The 14,340-nt window shown below is 36.5% G+C and overlaps 1 protein-coding gene across 1 annotated transcript in view; it reads left to right on the top strand.

Annotated features, from left to right (window-relative positions):
- The window catches only part of SLTM (SAFB like transcription modulator), a 41,828-nt gene that overhangs the window by 26,288 nt on the left and 1,200 nt on the right, over positions 1–14,340 (top strand). Inside the window, exons 10-20 of the mRNA XM_072615617.1 lie at positions 3,716–3,865; positions 3,969–4,078; positions 4,184–4,347; positions 5,245–5,330; positions 5,533–5,690; positions 8,204–8,384; positions 8,938–9,062; positions 9,698–9,868; positions 10,525–10,839; positions 10,951–11,095; positions 12,174–12,334. Coding sequence (XP_072471718.1) covers positions 3,716–3,865; positions 3,969–4,078; positions 4,184–4,347; positions 5,245–5,330; positions 5,533–5,690; positions 8,204–8,384; positions 8,938–9,062; positions 9,698–9,868; positions 10,525–10,839; positions 10,951–11,095; positions 12,174–12,334 — 1,766 coding nt within the window. The remainder of the gene's footprint in view (positions 1–3,715; positions 3,866–3,968; positions 4,079–4,183; positions 4,348–5,244; positions 5,331–5,532; positions 5,691–8,203; positions 8,385–8,937; positions 9,063–9,697; positions 9,869–10,524; positions 10,840–10,950; positions 11,096–12,173; positions 12,335–14,340) is intronic.

Consider the following 14,340-nt stretch of genomic DNA (forward strand, 5'->3'; position numbering starts at 1 on the left):
CTCTTTTGTGACATTGAGTGTTTGACTTAATCTATCTTTCAGGTAATCTGGAGGTAATTCCATTTTTAATGTTTGTAATACCATGACTTTAGGAATATAAATTTGTGGTTTAAATTTCATTTTTTTAAAAAAATACTCCCTGTTATAGATAAAAATAATATTAACACCCAAGGAACATTTAGACTTAAATATTTAAATGCCACAGAGCCCAGGAATATTTCTGACTTTTGTTATGAAAAATGATAGCTTAATCTCAAAATACCTGACTAAAACTCACTGCTTTGTAACTCATTTACTTAAGTATGCTCTTTTTCAACGCACCCTACCACCCATCTGTGATACGGGGTTTTTTTCATCTCCCTAGATGTATATAATCTTCTAATAGTCATTTCCTACTGTGAATCTGGTTTGAGGCCACATCCTTAGGTCCCCTGATAGAAAGTTTTATTTGTGTTTTCACTGTTATTATATATCATGAATGAATCCTTAGAGAAAAGAGTCAGGAGGTGCTGGCCATAGCAAGCACCTAATAAATAATGTGACAAAAATAAAATGGATTGTATCTTAACCGATCTAGAAATGACTGCTCATTGAAGACATCAGGTGTTTTACGTAGCTCTCAGTTCCACATTAGACGAAAGAATTTAGTCAACTTCAAGCTATTTTTGAACGTATGATATCAAAAAGAAGAAATGGGTAAAAAACACAAACATTGACTCTCCTAACATCATTTCCTAATGAAGTCTAACATATAAATCTGCAATTACAAAAAGGAATAAAAGAACCTTAGAAAACTGACTTAGCCAACAAACATTTTCTTTCATTATTAAATCAAGAAATAAGACATTCAGTAGCCACACTGTTTTAGTATATAAACTCATTTGTAAATTCTTTATAAAGGAGGTAGTTGAAAACTACATTATTATCTGATAACAATGAAAAGTGTTAGAAGAAAAAACTAGCCTTTATAGACCTTGAGACCCTATTAAATCAGTTCATCCCAAGAGTATTTAGTGTTGAAACTAAAAGGACAATTTTAGGAAGGTTCTGCCAAGATTACTATGATAAACTAAAACTATCCTTTACATCAGTGACAATGAGTCATTGAATTTGGGTTGGATTTCATTTAGAAAAAAGATGGGAACATGACAGAACAGGAAGATGATAAATGTTGGAGAGGATGTGGGAGAGTTGGAACACTAATACACTGTTGGTGGAGCTGTGAGCTGATCCAACCATTCTGAAGAGCAATTTGGAACTATGTCCAGAGGACTACAAAAATGTGCATACCCTTTGACCCAGCAATACCTCTTCTAGGACTGTATCCCCAAGAGATCATAAAAATGGGAAAGGGTCCCACATGTACAAAAATATTTATAGTAGCATTCTTTGTGGTGGCCAAAAACTGGAAATCAAGGGGATGCCCATCAATTGGGGAATGGCTGAATAAATTATGGTATGTGAATGTAATGGAATACTATTGTGCTGTAAGAAACACTGTAAGAACAGGAAGACTTCAGAGAGGCCTGGCAAGACTTACATGATCTGATGTTGAGTGAAAGGAGCAGAACCAGGAGAACTTTGTGCACAGCAAAGACCACAGCATGTGAGAGTGTTTTCTGGTAGACTTGGAACTTCATTGCAATGCAAGGACTTAAGAAAAAAATTCCCAATGGTCTTCTAAGACAGAGAATGCCTTTCACATCTAGAGAAAGAACTGTGGAATTCAATACAGATTGTAGCAGATTGTGTGTGTGTGTGTGTGCGTGTTTTGGTTTGTTAGATGATTTCTCCCACACATTTTAATTCTTCAGCACAGCATGACTATAGTGAAAATGTATTTAATTGAAATTTATGTGTAGAACCTATACAAAATTGTATGCTGTCTCAGGGACATAGGGGGGAGGAAGGGGAAGATAACAGTCTTAAGTTATATGATAGTTATTGTAGAACACTGAAAATAAATAAAATTAATAATAATAATAATCAAAAGATGGGAAGTGTGTCTGGACTAGAGAAAGTACATGCAGAGGAGATCCTTGTTTTGAGGATGTTTAGGAATTTTATTTTCAGCCCACTGAAAGAAGGGAGGATAATAAACCCTTGGAAAAAAACATGAACATTATTATTACCTAAGAAACAAGCAAGAAATGATCAGCAACTCCTTATCTATAAGTCTGTTCTCCCATCCCTACAAAGGTCTTTGGGAATAATTTACACACATTTCAAGGACATCCTTGATAAAGATATAGGAAGAGGACAATTATACTTTTGCAAATGATATTCTAAAGCAGATCACATCTTTCCAAGCATAGTCATATGGCTTCCTGAACAGCACAGACAAGATTCTCTGTGCTTATTGTTTATTGGTTCTTAAAAATGCATTTAATTTGATGATAGCAAAATGCCACCTTAAAAACTCTCTTTCAACAAGCTGCTTTCTGTTTGTACGTTAAAATCACACTCAGCTCTCTGAAGACTATTAAAACAGAAATAAATAGTACTGGAAAAGACCTACTCCACTGGCTCGCTGAGTTAAAAATATTAATAGGGAGTTGTATGTTTACCAGAGATGTTTTCCACTGCCATGGAGGATGTCCAAAATGAAGAGGAATTCTGTGTACGTGATGAAAGTCCTCCGGATGCTTTCTGTTTGTGGATGACATGCTGACTGCATGTCTTGGAACACTGCAGAATCTTCTAAATGAGATGCATTATCATTCAACAGAATTCATTCTTAACTGTTCTCACAGAAGTGGATAAAGAATACCTGTTGTCCAGATCCTGGCATAAAATTAAATGGACAAGTATAGAAATGATCAGATGTTGTATGTCTTTGCTAAGCACTGCAGTTGCTTAGTGAACTGGGCCCTGGAATGAATAGTAAGAGTAAAGACCACTGGATTGCACATGGGAGATTATGGCGTGCCTTTAATGACCCAGAGCTTCCTCTTGAAGTAAAGGTCCATCTTTTTAACACCATTATTCTCCCATGGTGGTATATCATTGCAAAGGATGAAGTGCCATGATTTCTGAAGAATTAAGTTTGCAGGTCTCCCAAAAGGCAGTGGAGAGGTGCGTAGTGAGCATAAATAGGCTTCTGCATATTAATCAACGAAGGGTTGCAAAGGATATATAACATAAAATGTCAGAAATAAAAGTAGAAAAACGTTTGACTGGTCATGTAGCCGGATTTCAGGTTTACCCATGGACTATATGTAGGACTGTGCTATATATAGGTACTTGTGCAATGCCAGGATCAAGAATAAAACTCCCCCAGCAAATTGGGCAAGGACCCCTTGCTAAAATTTATTGGATGTAAGCAAGAATTGGACAGGCTGAGAAGGTATGGATGAGTGAATAATTTTTATCATTGAAAGATGTCCATAGGTTCATGGAGAATATGTCAAAAATTTAATCTTGTTATTGGAGTTTGTTGTAATCAGGAGATAGCTGGTTAAGCATATTTTCTTTTAAAAGCACTTTTATATATGCATATAAAAATATATAAATTATTCTGGGAACCCTGTCAGTTCTCCTTAAAGTAATTTAAGCAAGCTAATTTTAATCAAGTGCTTAAGTGACTATAGAATGTTTAGAGTGATATTGAAGGTAACAGAGTGAAACATTTCAGATTTGAAAGGAACATGATTATGTTCCACATTTGTACTTAAAATGATTTTCTAACACTTTGTAATGTTTAACTTCTTCTTAGGTACTCAGTGCAAAAGTGGTTACAAATGCCCGAAGTCCTGGAGCAAAATGCTATGGTATTGTAACTATGTCTTCAAGTACTGAGGTAGCTAGATGTATTGCACACCTTCATCGTACTGAACTTCATGGACAACAGATTTCTGTTGAGAAAGTAAGCTTTCCTTGATATGCTGTAAATTAATAATAAATTTCAGGGATAGTTGTCGTTGATTTTAAAATTTTGGCATGGGGTTGTATTTTTTTTAACTTTTCAGGTAAAAGGCGATCCTTCTAAGAAAGAATTAAAGAAAGAAAGTGATGAAAAATCAAGTTCAGGCAGAAGTACAGGAGATAAAAAATCCACAACAAGTGATAAAACTAGCAAGTAAGAATTTACTTATTTGTCTGGTGTTAACCGCACAAATTTTCTGGCAGTGCAGTGAAATATTTCTTACTACTTGGTTTTTCTTTTGTGGGGTGGGGTGACTAGGACTCAAACATCTACCAAAAAAGAAGAAAAAAAATCTGAAAAATCTGAGAAAAAAGAAAGTAAGGATACTAAGAAAGCAGAAGGTAAAGATGAGAAGGGTGATAATGGATCAAGTGGCCCAACTTCAGAGTCAATTAAAAAAAGCGAAGAAAAGAAACGAATAAGTATGCAATATACCTTTATTTTTTCCATCTGTTCCTCTCTAATGCATCATTCTACATAATTTTATTTTATAGCATTGAAGTTGAAATTAATTTTAATGTTTTAAAGTTGCTAGTTATCAAGGTAAAAATGATCAAATATTTATTTTCTTTCCTTACCCCCAACCATTATTGATCTACAATATAAAATTTTCCAGTCAGGCTGTTTTTATCTCTCTCCATGTTTGGACTCTTGCTGTGCTCACTGACTTGTGTTTGATTAGGGAAAAGGGGACAACATGTTGTAGTACAAAAAAGGACAGATTTTACTGATGCAAAACTTCTGAGTGCTGCTGATTACAATGTAATTGGGAAATGTTCTAACAAAATAAATAAAAATACCATATAGCATAGATTGTGTTAATTTGTGTTTTATGTGTGTCAGTATGCAGCCTTATGTCATTAGTGTAAGTAGATAGAGAGACATAATTATTCATAATTATTCAGAGTCCTGCCTTTCTGATATAACTAACTTTGTTTGATTTTGATGCCAGTGGCACTTCACTTTAAAGATTTTAAGTTAATGCTGATTTGCTGATATGTATTGGTGGAGACTTTCCATACCAAGAGTTCCCTATATTTATGAAATGGCAAGTTCAGTGTAGAAACGTGGGTTTGAACAATCTGTCTTTAATGTATTTGCATTTTATGAAAGTGCTTTTATTTTGTAGTTTATTCATTGTTCTCCATATATGGTGCAGATTGGCTAAGGAAGATTACATGATAATTCCTCTTCCCCCCCCCCCCCAAATAGTTTTTTAAAAATTTTTTCTGTTTTTCTATCTGAATAAAATCAAAATACAGGTATTCTCTTTTTGGGTAATTCATACTTATTTGGCTTTTCCTACTTTTTTTCATTAGGTGCAAAGAGTCCAGGTCATATGGTAATACTAGATCAAACAAAAGGAGATCACTCTAGATCCTCAAGAAGGGGGAGATATGATAAAGTAAGTCTATGAATAAAATTTATTTCACCAACTTTTCTGATGTTAATAGTTTATCAGCAGTTCTCTAAACTTTTGTATTTTTAAAATACTTTGATTCCCCTATTCTGAGTAAGCCAAAATGAAAGAAAATATAAACCATCTTTTTCTAGATATCTTTTACCATCTAATAGTGTAACTTAGCAGATTCTGTCTAATCACCCAGGTGGCACGGAACAGGGAGAGAGCTAGCCAAGATAAGAAGAAGGATAAAGACTACAGAAGTCGCAAAGACATACTGCCTTTTGAGAAGATGAAGGAGCAGAGAATGCGAGAACATCTAGTACGCCTAGAAAGAATACGACGAGCAGTGGAACTTAGAAGGTAAGGGGAAAATGTCCAACTTTCCTGTAGGAATAAAGAGAAGATTTAGAGCTGGAAGAAACCATTAAAATTATCTAATCAAACCCAGCCTTTTTAGTTTAAAAAATTTTGAGGCCCGAAGGGGTAAAATTGCATGCTAGAATGTAGTAGGTGGCTGGCCTTGGAATCAGTTTCTTCAGTTCCAGAGTTGTGTTTTTTCTGTGGTGTAACAGTTTCATGGCTTTCTGTAGTGATATAAACCATTTATCTGTGAATTGATCAATACTGTCTTTTAACAGAATGTCAGGATATAAAATAAACCCACATAAAGCATCGTTTGTATATATCACAGCAAAATCTTGCAAGAAATAATTAGTAGGAGTTACTCCATTTAAAATAATTGTAGCCTGTATAAAATACCTGGGAAATATATCTGTCAAGAGAAACCCAGGAACTACATGAACACAATTATAAAGCATCTTTGTACAAATAAAGTTGATAGTTAATTGGAGAAATATTAATTGTTCATGGGTGGACAAAGCTTATGTAATAAAAGTGACAATTCTGCCTATTAATCTTATTCAGTACTGTCTCTCCACCCCCAAGACAGTGTGCAGAGATTTAGTTTTTTGGGTTAAGAATACAGTTTGGTAAAAATTGTTGGGAAAATTGAAAAGCAGTCTGCCAGAAATTGGATTGATTTGATTACCTTGATTTAAAAAGTGTTTGTACAAATAAAAACTACATAGCCAAGATTTAAAGGAAAGCTGAAAATTGGGTGGGTGGGGAATTTTATAGATACTGTGTCTACCCTTTGACCCAGCAATACCACTCTTATGTCTGTTTCTCAATGTGGGAAAGGGAAAAAGAAAAAGACCCCATGTGCCCTTAAATATTTATAGCAGCTCTCTTTGTGGTAACAAAGAACTGAAAATTGAGCTGATGCCCATCACTTGGGCAGTGGCTGAACAATTTGTGGTAAATCGCTGTAAAAAATGATGAGCTGGTTGATTTTAGGAAAACATGGAAAGAGTTATACGAACTGATGCAAAGTGAAGTGAGGAAAACCAAAAGAATGCTGTATATAATAATAGCAATATTTTTTTTAAATTTATTTTTAGATTACGACATTCATTTCCACAAAATTTTGAGTTCCATTTTTTTCTCCCCATCTCTCCCTTCCCCCCCACCCCATAACACCTTGCATTCTGATTATCCCTTCCCTCAATGTGCCCCCCCTTCTACCACACCTCACCCTTCCCTTATCCCCATCTTCTCTCTTTTCTTGTAGGGCAAGATAGATTTTTATACCCCATTACCTGTATTTCTTATTTCTCGGTTGTATGCAAAAACAATTCTCAGTATTTATTCCTAAAACTTTGAGTTCCAACTTCCCTCCCTTCCTCCCTCCTGACCACATTCCCACTGAGAAGGCAAGCAATTCAATACGGGCTATAATATATGTGTCATTTTGCACAAGACTTCCATAATAGTCATGTTGTGTAAGACTAACGATATTTCCCTCCATCCTACCCTGCCCCCCCCTTTTTTTCTATTCTCTCTCTTGACCTGGTGCCTTCCCAAAAGTGTTTACTTCTAGTTTCTCCCTTCTCCCATTTGCCCTCCCTTCTATCATCCCCCTCAGCCCTCTTGTCCTTTCTCCCCTACTTTCCTGTAGTGTAAGATAGATTTTCATACCTAATTGAGTGAGCATGTTATTCCCTCCTTAAGCCATATGTGAAAAGAGGAAGCTTCACTTTTCCCCTCTCACCTCCTCCCTTTTCTCCTCCATTGACAATAGCAATATTTTTTGAAGAATAATAATTGTGAATAGCCTTGTCATTCTGAGTATTATAAATACTCAGATCAACTACAAAGGACCTACGAAAGAAGAGGCTATTTACCTCCATAAGAAAAGCTGATAAATAGAAGTACGTGTAGTATAGTTTCACATAGATTTATAAATATGGTGGCCTTTGCTAGTGTTGGGTGGAAAGGAAAGGAGGCAGACCTTTTGGAACTTTAAATATAATCTGGAGCTAATTATTACCAGCACAAATATCCTTCCCTGCACATCTGTCCACGGGAGGCACACCATGTTATAACTGTTGGTTGTAATGACAAGTCATTCATCAACAGAAACTTCAGAAGTGACAAGTATATGCACAAGTATATACTTTTTTATTTTTTTAAGGGAAAAAGATACAGTATTTTGCTCCTTTAAAAACAAGAATGATAGTTATCTGGAAAATTCACTTAGGTTGTCTTTCTTTTCCCTGGAAATGTGAGGTATTACTGTTTTTTGATCCCTTTAAATAGGTATGTACACTACAAATATGAGAGATGTTTTATCAAAATTACTTAAGCTGAGCTTTTTATGTTTTTTAGTCCTTTTTCCAGTTGTACTAAAAATACCAAAAATTAAAAATAAAAATTTCCAACACCAAATTTTTTAAAAAACTAAGATTCAAAAAAGATTCTCTTTCATACAGTTCAGCATAACTTAAGTATGTCTAAATACTGATTTTTGTTAGACGAAGAGAATTTGCAGAGAGAGAGCGCCGAGAGCGGGAACGCATTAGAATGATTCGTGAACGGGAGGAACGGGAGCGCTTACAGAGAGAGAGAGAGCGCCTAGAAATTGAAAGGCAAAAACTAGAGAGAGAGAGAATGGAGCGCGAACGCTTGGAAAGGGAACGCATTCGAATTGAACAGGTGCATTAATTTGATAATTGATCATTTGACCTGTAGTGAAATTTACTTTGCTTATAGTAAGTCTAATGTTAGGGCTTGAATTCAGCTACTGAATGTTAAGTAATAGTTAATTTTCACTTCTAGTTGTTTGGCAGACTAGTAGTTGATAGCTCTCTATAGCAGCAACACGTCCACATGACATCATAATTGGATTTTGAGCTGCAGTCCGAACACTGTCATCTTAAAATGGCTTAAATTTATATCTCAGTAAAATTGGGCAGTAATGATCATAGCATCCTAAGACTTGGAAGAAGAGAAAGGCTCTTCCTTATACAGTGTTATCAGATGTGACACTTGAAGTGATATTTCAGAGTCCATTTAGCTACTTTCATTTTAGCCAAATGAAATTCATGAAGATTCCCCTGGTTTAAAGTGATATTCCACAGAGCAGTTAGTCATTGATAAAACTGAGGCTAGCGCTCAGATCTCTTAAACTTATAATCCATTGTTCTTTTTACACAACTGGTAAATTTTGCTTAGTTCCACCTGTTCTGTTTTGTCATCCTCTTTCAAGGAACGTCGTAAAGAAGCTGAACGTATTGCTCGGGAACGAGAAGAACTGCGAAGGCAGCAGCAACAACTTCGTTACGAGCAAGAAAAAAGGAATTCTTTGAAACGTCCGCGTGATGTAGATCATAGGTAGTTCCACACTTTCTTTTCCTCATTGTTTGTATTGACCTTTTTTTCCCATTGTGCCAAAAGTTAGGCAGGTATTGAATGGAGAGCAGAGGTAGCAAAATAATAGGGGCACCCTAAGAGTGACTGTTACTGTGTTGTTAGGTGCGTGCTGGCTCACCACCACTTGCTTATCCCATGCAAAACTTGTTTTTATTTGCAAGAAAACCTATATACTGATTTTTCCCAGGCTTGTGTATTATATTACATATCTAAAGCTCCTAAATAAAAAGAAATGGTTAAAAATAAAATGTTATGGTAGAGGTGATGGCTAGGAGAGAATTAGCTGAGTAAGTAGTCTCCTTGGAACATTGATCCTACGAAAGCCAAGCAGTCTAAGAACTGGAAGGTTTGAGGACCATTGACTAGAGAGAGTGCACATTTCATATCTAAAGACATCACTGTTTTAAGTGGATGGATTTTCTGTAGAGTATAACATAAAGGATATTTCATATTTGATAGACATGGAAAATCCTTCTGCAAAACGTCAAATTTGTGTGTTTCATTTCTTCTTATCTTGTTCATTTTTTTTTTTTTGGTTTACTTTTTCATTTAAAAATAAACTTTTAATCCAACATTCTTCTCCCCACTCCTGCAAGGCGAGATGATCCTTACTGGAATGAGACTAAAAAACTGTCTCTAGACACAGATGCACGTTTCAGTCATGGTTCTGAATACAATCGCCAACAGAACAGATTTAATGACTTTGATCATAGAGAGAGGGCCCGATTTCCCGAGGGTACAGCAGTACAGTCTTCATCTTTTGAAAGGTAGGTTTGCAACAAAAACTACATAAGGTTTCTTTGGCTTAATTGTTCAGCCTGGGAACTTTATTACTGCCAGTTTTGTTTGAGTGTGTTCGTATTTAATGAAGAATTTAAACACAATATTTGATATTTAGGAATAACTTTTGTTTTCCTAATGAGAACATGATTTAGTATTTGAACAGAATTTAACAGACTGACAAAACAAGTAATGGTATGGTGGTCATTATTTCTATACTTTAGAAAAATTAGTGGCAAGTACACTTAAGTGGTTTTTTCCCCCTCTTTTTGGGGGGCAAGGGGTGATGGCATGTGTGTATGGAGACTGACATTCCTGTGAGGCAGGAAAGTATGTGAAAGGTGATTAACTACTGTATATTTCAGTTTCTCTTGGGTACTGAGAACAATTTCTTTGCCCAAAAAGTTTATTTTGCTTAGTTTACATGGCAATGAGTTGTCGCATTAATATTACTTATTAACTAGTGACTTAGCACTAAGTTAATTTTAAAAGAAGGCCATGTAGTTAATATGAAGAATTGAGAAGAGACAGCAGTTTTAGGTGGGAAAAAAGGAGAAAATATTTAGTATGTTTCTGGGAATTTTTTTTCTTTAGTTCTTTCTGAGCAAGAAAAATTGAGATATTCTTTTAAAACTGTCAACAGGCGGGAGCGCTTTGTTAGTCAAGGTGAAGGAAAAAAAACACGTCCAGCTGCACGGAGAGAAGATCCAGGGTTTGAAAGGTACCCAAAAAATTTCAGTGATTCCAGAAGAAATGAGCCACCACCACCAAGAAATGAACTTAGAGACACTGATAGACGAGAAGTGCGTGGAGATAGAGATGAGAGGAGGACAGTGATCATTCATGACAGGCCTGATATAACACATGGTAGACACCCAAGAGAGGGTGGTCCAAATCCTCCCAGGCAAACTAGTTGGAAGAATGAAGGTGGCATGAGCACCGAAAAACGGGATACAAGGTATTCCACTACATTTTCTAGTGATTACCTAGACTTGCTTCTCTTTAACAGAGTTAGCACTTGCTGTTGTACTTGGATAACTCAGATCCTGATTGCCAGTTTTTCTTTAAGGGGTGAAAGACCAGAAAGATCAGGAAGAGAAGTGGCTGGACACAATGTGAGAGGTGCTCCCCCAGGGAATCGAAGCAGTGCTTCTGGTTATGGTAGCAGAGAGGGAGAAAGAGGAGTATTGGGAGAAAGAGGAAGTGGTGGACAGGTAAGTTTCTAAATTTGGCATGAATTATTTTTTTTAGATTGATGTAGAATTACAGGCATTACCCCAATTAACGATACCCTAGCCAGCATTATTTAATTGTAGTTGTTCAAGTCTAATCAGTTCTCCTGCAAAACCCTGCTTTAATATATTTCATTTATTTACTGTCTGTAATGTCCTCCAAAAGCAACGATGTCCCCATAATCTCTCCTGCTGTGATTTTGTGGAATCAGTTAATGACATGAGTTGTATTGTCTGTCTTGCATTTATGTTAAAGAAACATCTGCCAATGAGGAAATGTGTTACAATCAATTTTCAAGGTATACTGCTATTACTAAGAGAGGTCCTCTGATTATTTCTCCCACTTAAGAGAAATTAATCATGTTAAATTTGTTGTCTGTATTTACCAAGCTTTGCAGATGGGGTCTATAGCTCAAAACTCTTAAAGATTAGCAGTTTTTTGTAGTATAGTACTTTGAAAAATTAACTTACCTGTGAAAAGTTAGAAAGTACAAACACTACGTCCCTCATGTTGGACATCTCAAACAAGTTAAACAGAGAATCAGACCTGCTTGATCTCAGTACTGCTTCGGTTGTATACCATACTGTGGTCCCCTTGGGCTATTTGATGGTTACTGAGAATTTTTGAGATCTTCAGGAAAGGAGTAGTTTATGAATCACTTCCAGATGCAAATGATTTGATTTCATTTTACTGATTTTTTTCAGTTGCAATTTTAGACATCTGTTTTTTAAAATTTTGATTTCCCAATCTCTCCCTCCATTCCATCTACCCTCCTTAAGTTGGCAAGCAATTTGATATAGGTTATACAGGAATCACTGCCATTTTAGATGTCTGCTAGCTATGTTAAGGGTGAGAACATGCCCTGAAGCTGCCTAGCTTAAAATGCAGATGGCATATCTGCCCTACCCCATCCCCATTCTGTGTAGCTTTTGTACACTTTTGACCAGACCAATCATGGTGCTTTGATAGGGAGTAGAGGGCAAAAAAATTCTTCAGAGCAACTAAATTGACAGTACTGGCACGATGTCCTTAATTTTTCTTTAACATACCCTCTTTCAGCATTATTCTGAAGATCGACATGTGGTTGAACGCCATGGTCGTGAAACAAGTGGACCAAGAAAAGAATGGCATGGTCCAAGTTCTCAAGGCAGTGGGTATCATGACACAAGGAGAATGGGTGATGGCCGGGGAGGAGCAGGCATGATACCCCAGCATACAAGGTAAAATAACTTTTATTCATGCTTTTCTCAGTTTTTTTTCATTGTTGAATACTGTGTACAATACACTTCTGCTAGGTCCTTTTTGGGGAAAGATAAGAAATAGAATAATATTAGTCTTTCCCTTCATGGATTAATGTTTATTTCTTCCCATTCAAAATTGACATGACTTTTATTTATTTAAACAAATACTTGTTTTTATTGATTTGTCACTTTGGAGAGTGAACGTTTTATCCATAGATGAGGAACCATGCTTTCTAGATTTTTAATCTACCATTCCTTTTTTTTCCTACCATTGCTTCTGCCATTCCAGAAATTCCTAGAGCACATCCAGAAACAACACACTGACTAGATCATCCATGATTATTGTTACAACATTATGTATACGTCAGCCTGATGATAGAGAACTGATTTCAGAGCCAGGAGGACTTTTGGGTTCATTTCCTGTCCTTGATACATACTGGCTGCATGACCCTAAAAGAGTCACGTAAACTCTCAGTGCCCTTGGCAACTCTTTGAGACTGGAAGTTGCTGCAACGGTGCCAGTCTGTATTTTAGTAGAGGTAGTTTCCTCATTTGCGAGCTCCCTATTCCAATGAAATCATAGTCTACTCCTTATCCCAGATACTATCTCATATTCCAGATACATAGAATCTTAGAAATGGAAGGGACTTCAGAGGTTGGCTGTTCCAAATTGTGTATCCAAATAAGAAACCTCCCTGTTGAAGAGGTATTTATCTAATTCAGCCTTTGCTTGAAGACAAGAAGAATATAGTCAGCCTTTGTTCCATCTTGAATGTTAAGGAAGTGTTTTCTTACGTCAGACTTGGATTCATATCTCTACAATTTTATTCGTTGCTCCTGGTACTGTCAACACAAGTCTAATCCCTCAAGTCTTCATCTTCTTCAGACACAGCCTAGTTTTTTTGATCAGTGTTAGTGACCATCCTAAAATGTAGCATCCAGATTTGGAAACAGTGCTTCAGATGTTACCTGACTAGTGAACAGTCCAACAGTGCTCCCACCTTCATGGTCCTAAATACAGTACCCCTCAGGGCAGCCTAATGTTTTATTAGCTTTCCGGGCTGCCCTGGCACATGGGTGACTGTGGAGCTTTTAATACACTACATCTCCTCGTTTTAAAAACGAGCTGCCTTTTAGGCACACTTCCCATGTCTTACGTATGTCACATCTTTTTGAACCCAAAATTTTATATTTGTCCTTACTAAGCTTCCTCTTACTAGATTTGACCCAGTGTTGTTGATAACAATGACCTGTTGAAATGTTTTTCAGTCTTATGCTCCCATACTGTGTTAACACTCACCTGAGCCTAATCTGTGAATACTCCACTGACACAATGTTTTTAAAACCAAATTCAACTTTTCTTTCCCCACCATAATCAGTTTTTAATTATTGTCATATAGTCACCCAATAGTTTTATTCTATAATATGCTTTTACCAACTTTTATCAATTCTTTCTTTGAAATATCTCCTCCTTCATTCCTTGCTCTTCTCCACAGCCTAACTCCTCCATATCTGGACTAGTACAATAGCCAGTCTCTCTTCAACTAGTTTCTTATCTATCATATACTAATTTGAAAATGAGATTAACTTGTCAAGAAAGCCTTAAATGATATCTCATAATTTAATAATAAGGCAGTGTGATACAGTGGAGAGCTGGCAGTGGGACCAGGAGTATCTGAGGTCAAAAGATCCCTCCGATTGTGTGACTTTGGGCCAATTCTATAACCTCGTTGCTCATGACAATGAAAGCTATAAGCTGCCAAGCAGGTGCTGATATGTACTGGGAGGAGGAAGTGCCCTACTGATGAAATTAAAGGTCTGAGGTCCCTTCCCTCTCCTCCCCCTCCCCAGAAAAAAAACAAGTCTAAACTCCCCCACATGGCATTGAAATTTAAGGCCTTTTGTAAACTTAGCTTGTGCAACCTCTAGCCTTGTTTTCAGATGAGACCACAGAGCTCTTGGTTCTCTCCAGCCTCGTATATGCT

This window comes from Notamacropus eugenii, chromosome 1 (genome assembly GCF_028372415.1).
Source record: "Notamacropus eugenii isolate mMacEug1 chromosome 1, mMacEug1.pri_v2, whole genome shotgun sequence".
NCBI classification, from domain to species: domain Eukaryota; kingdom Metazoa; phylum Chordata; class Mammalia; order Diprotodontia; family Macropodidae; genus Notamacropus; species Notamacropus eugenii.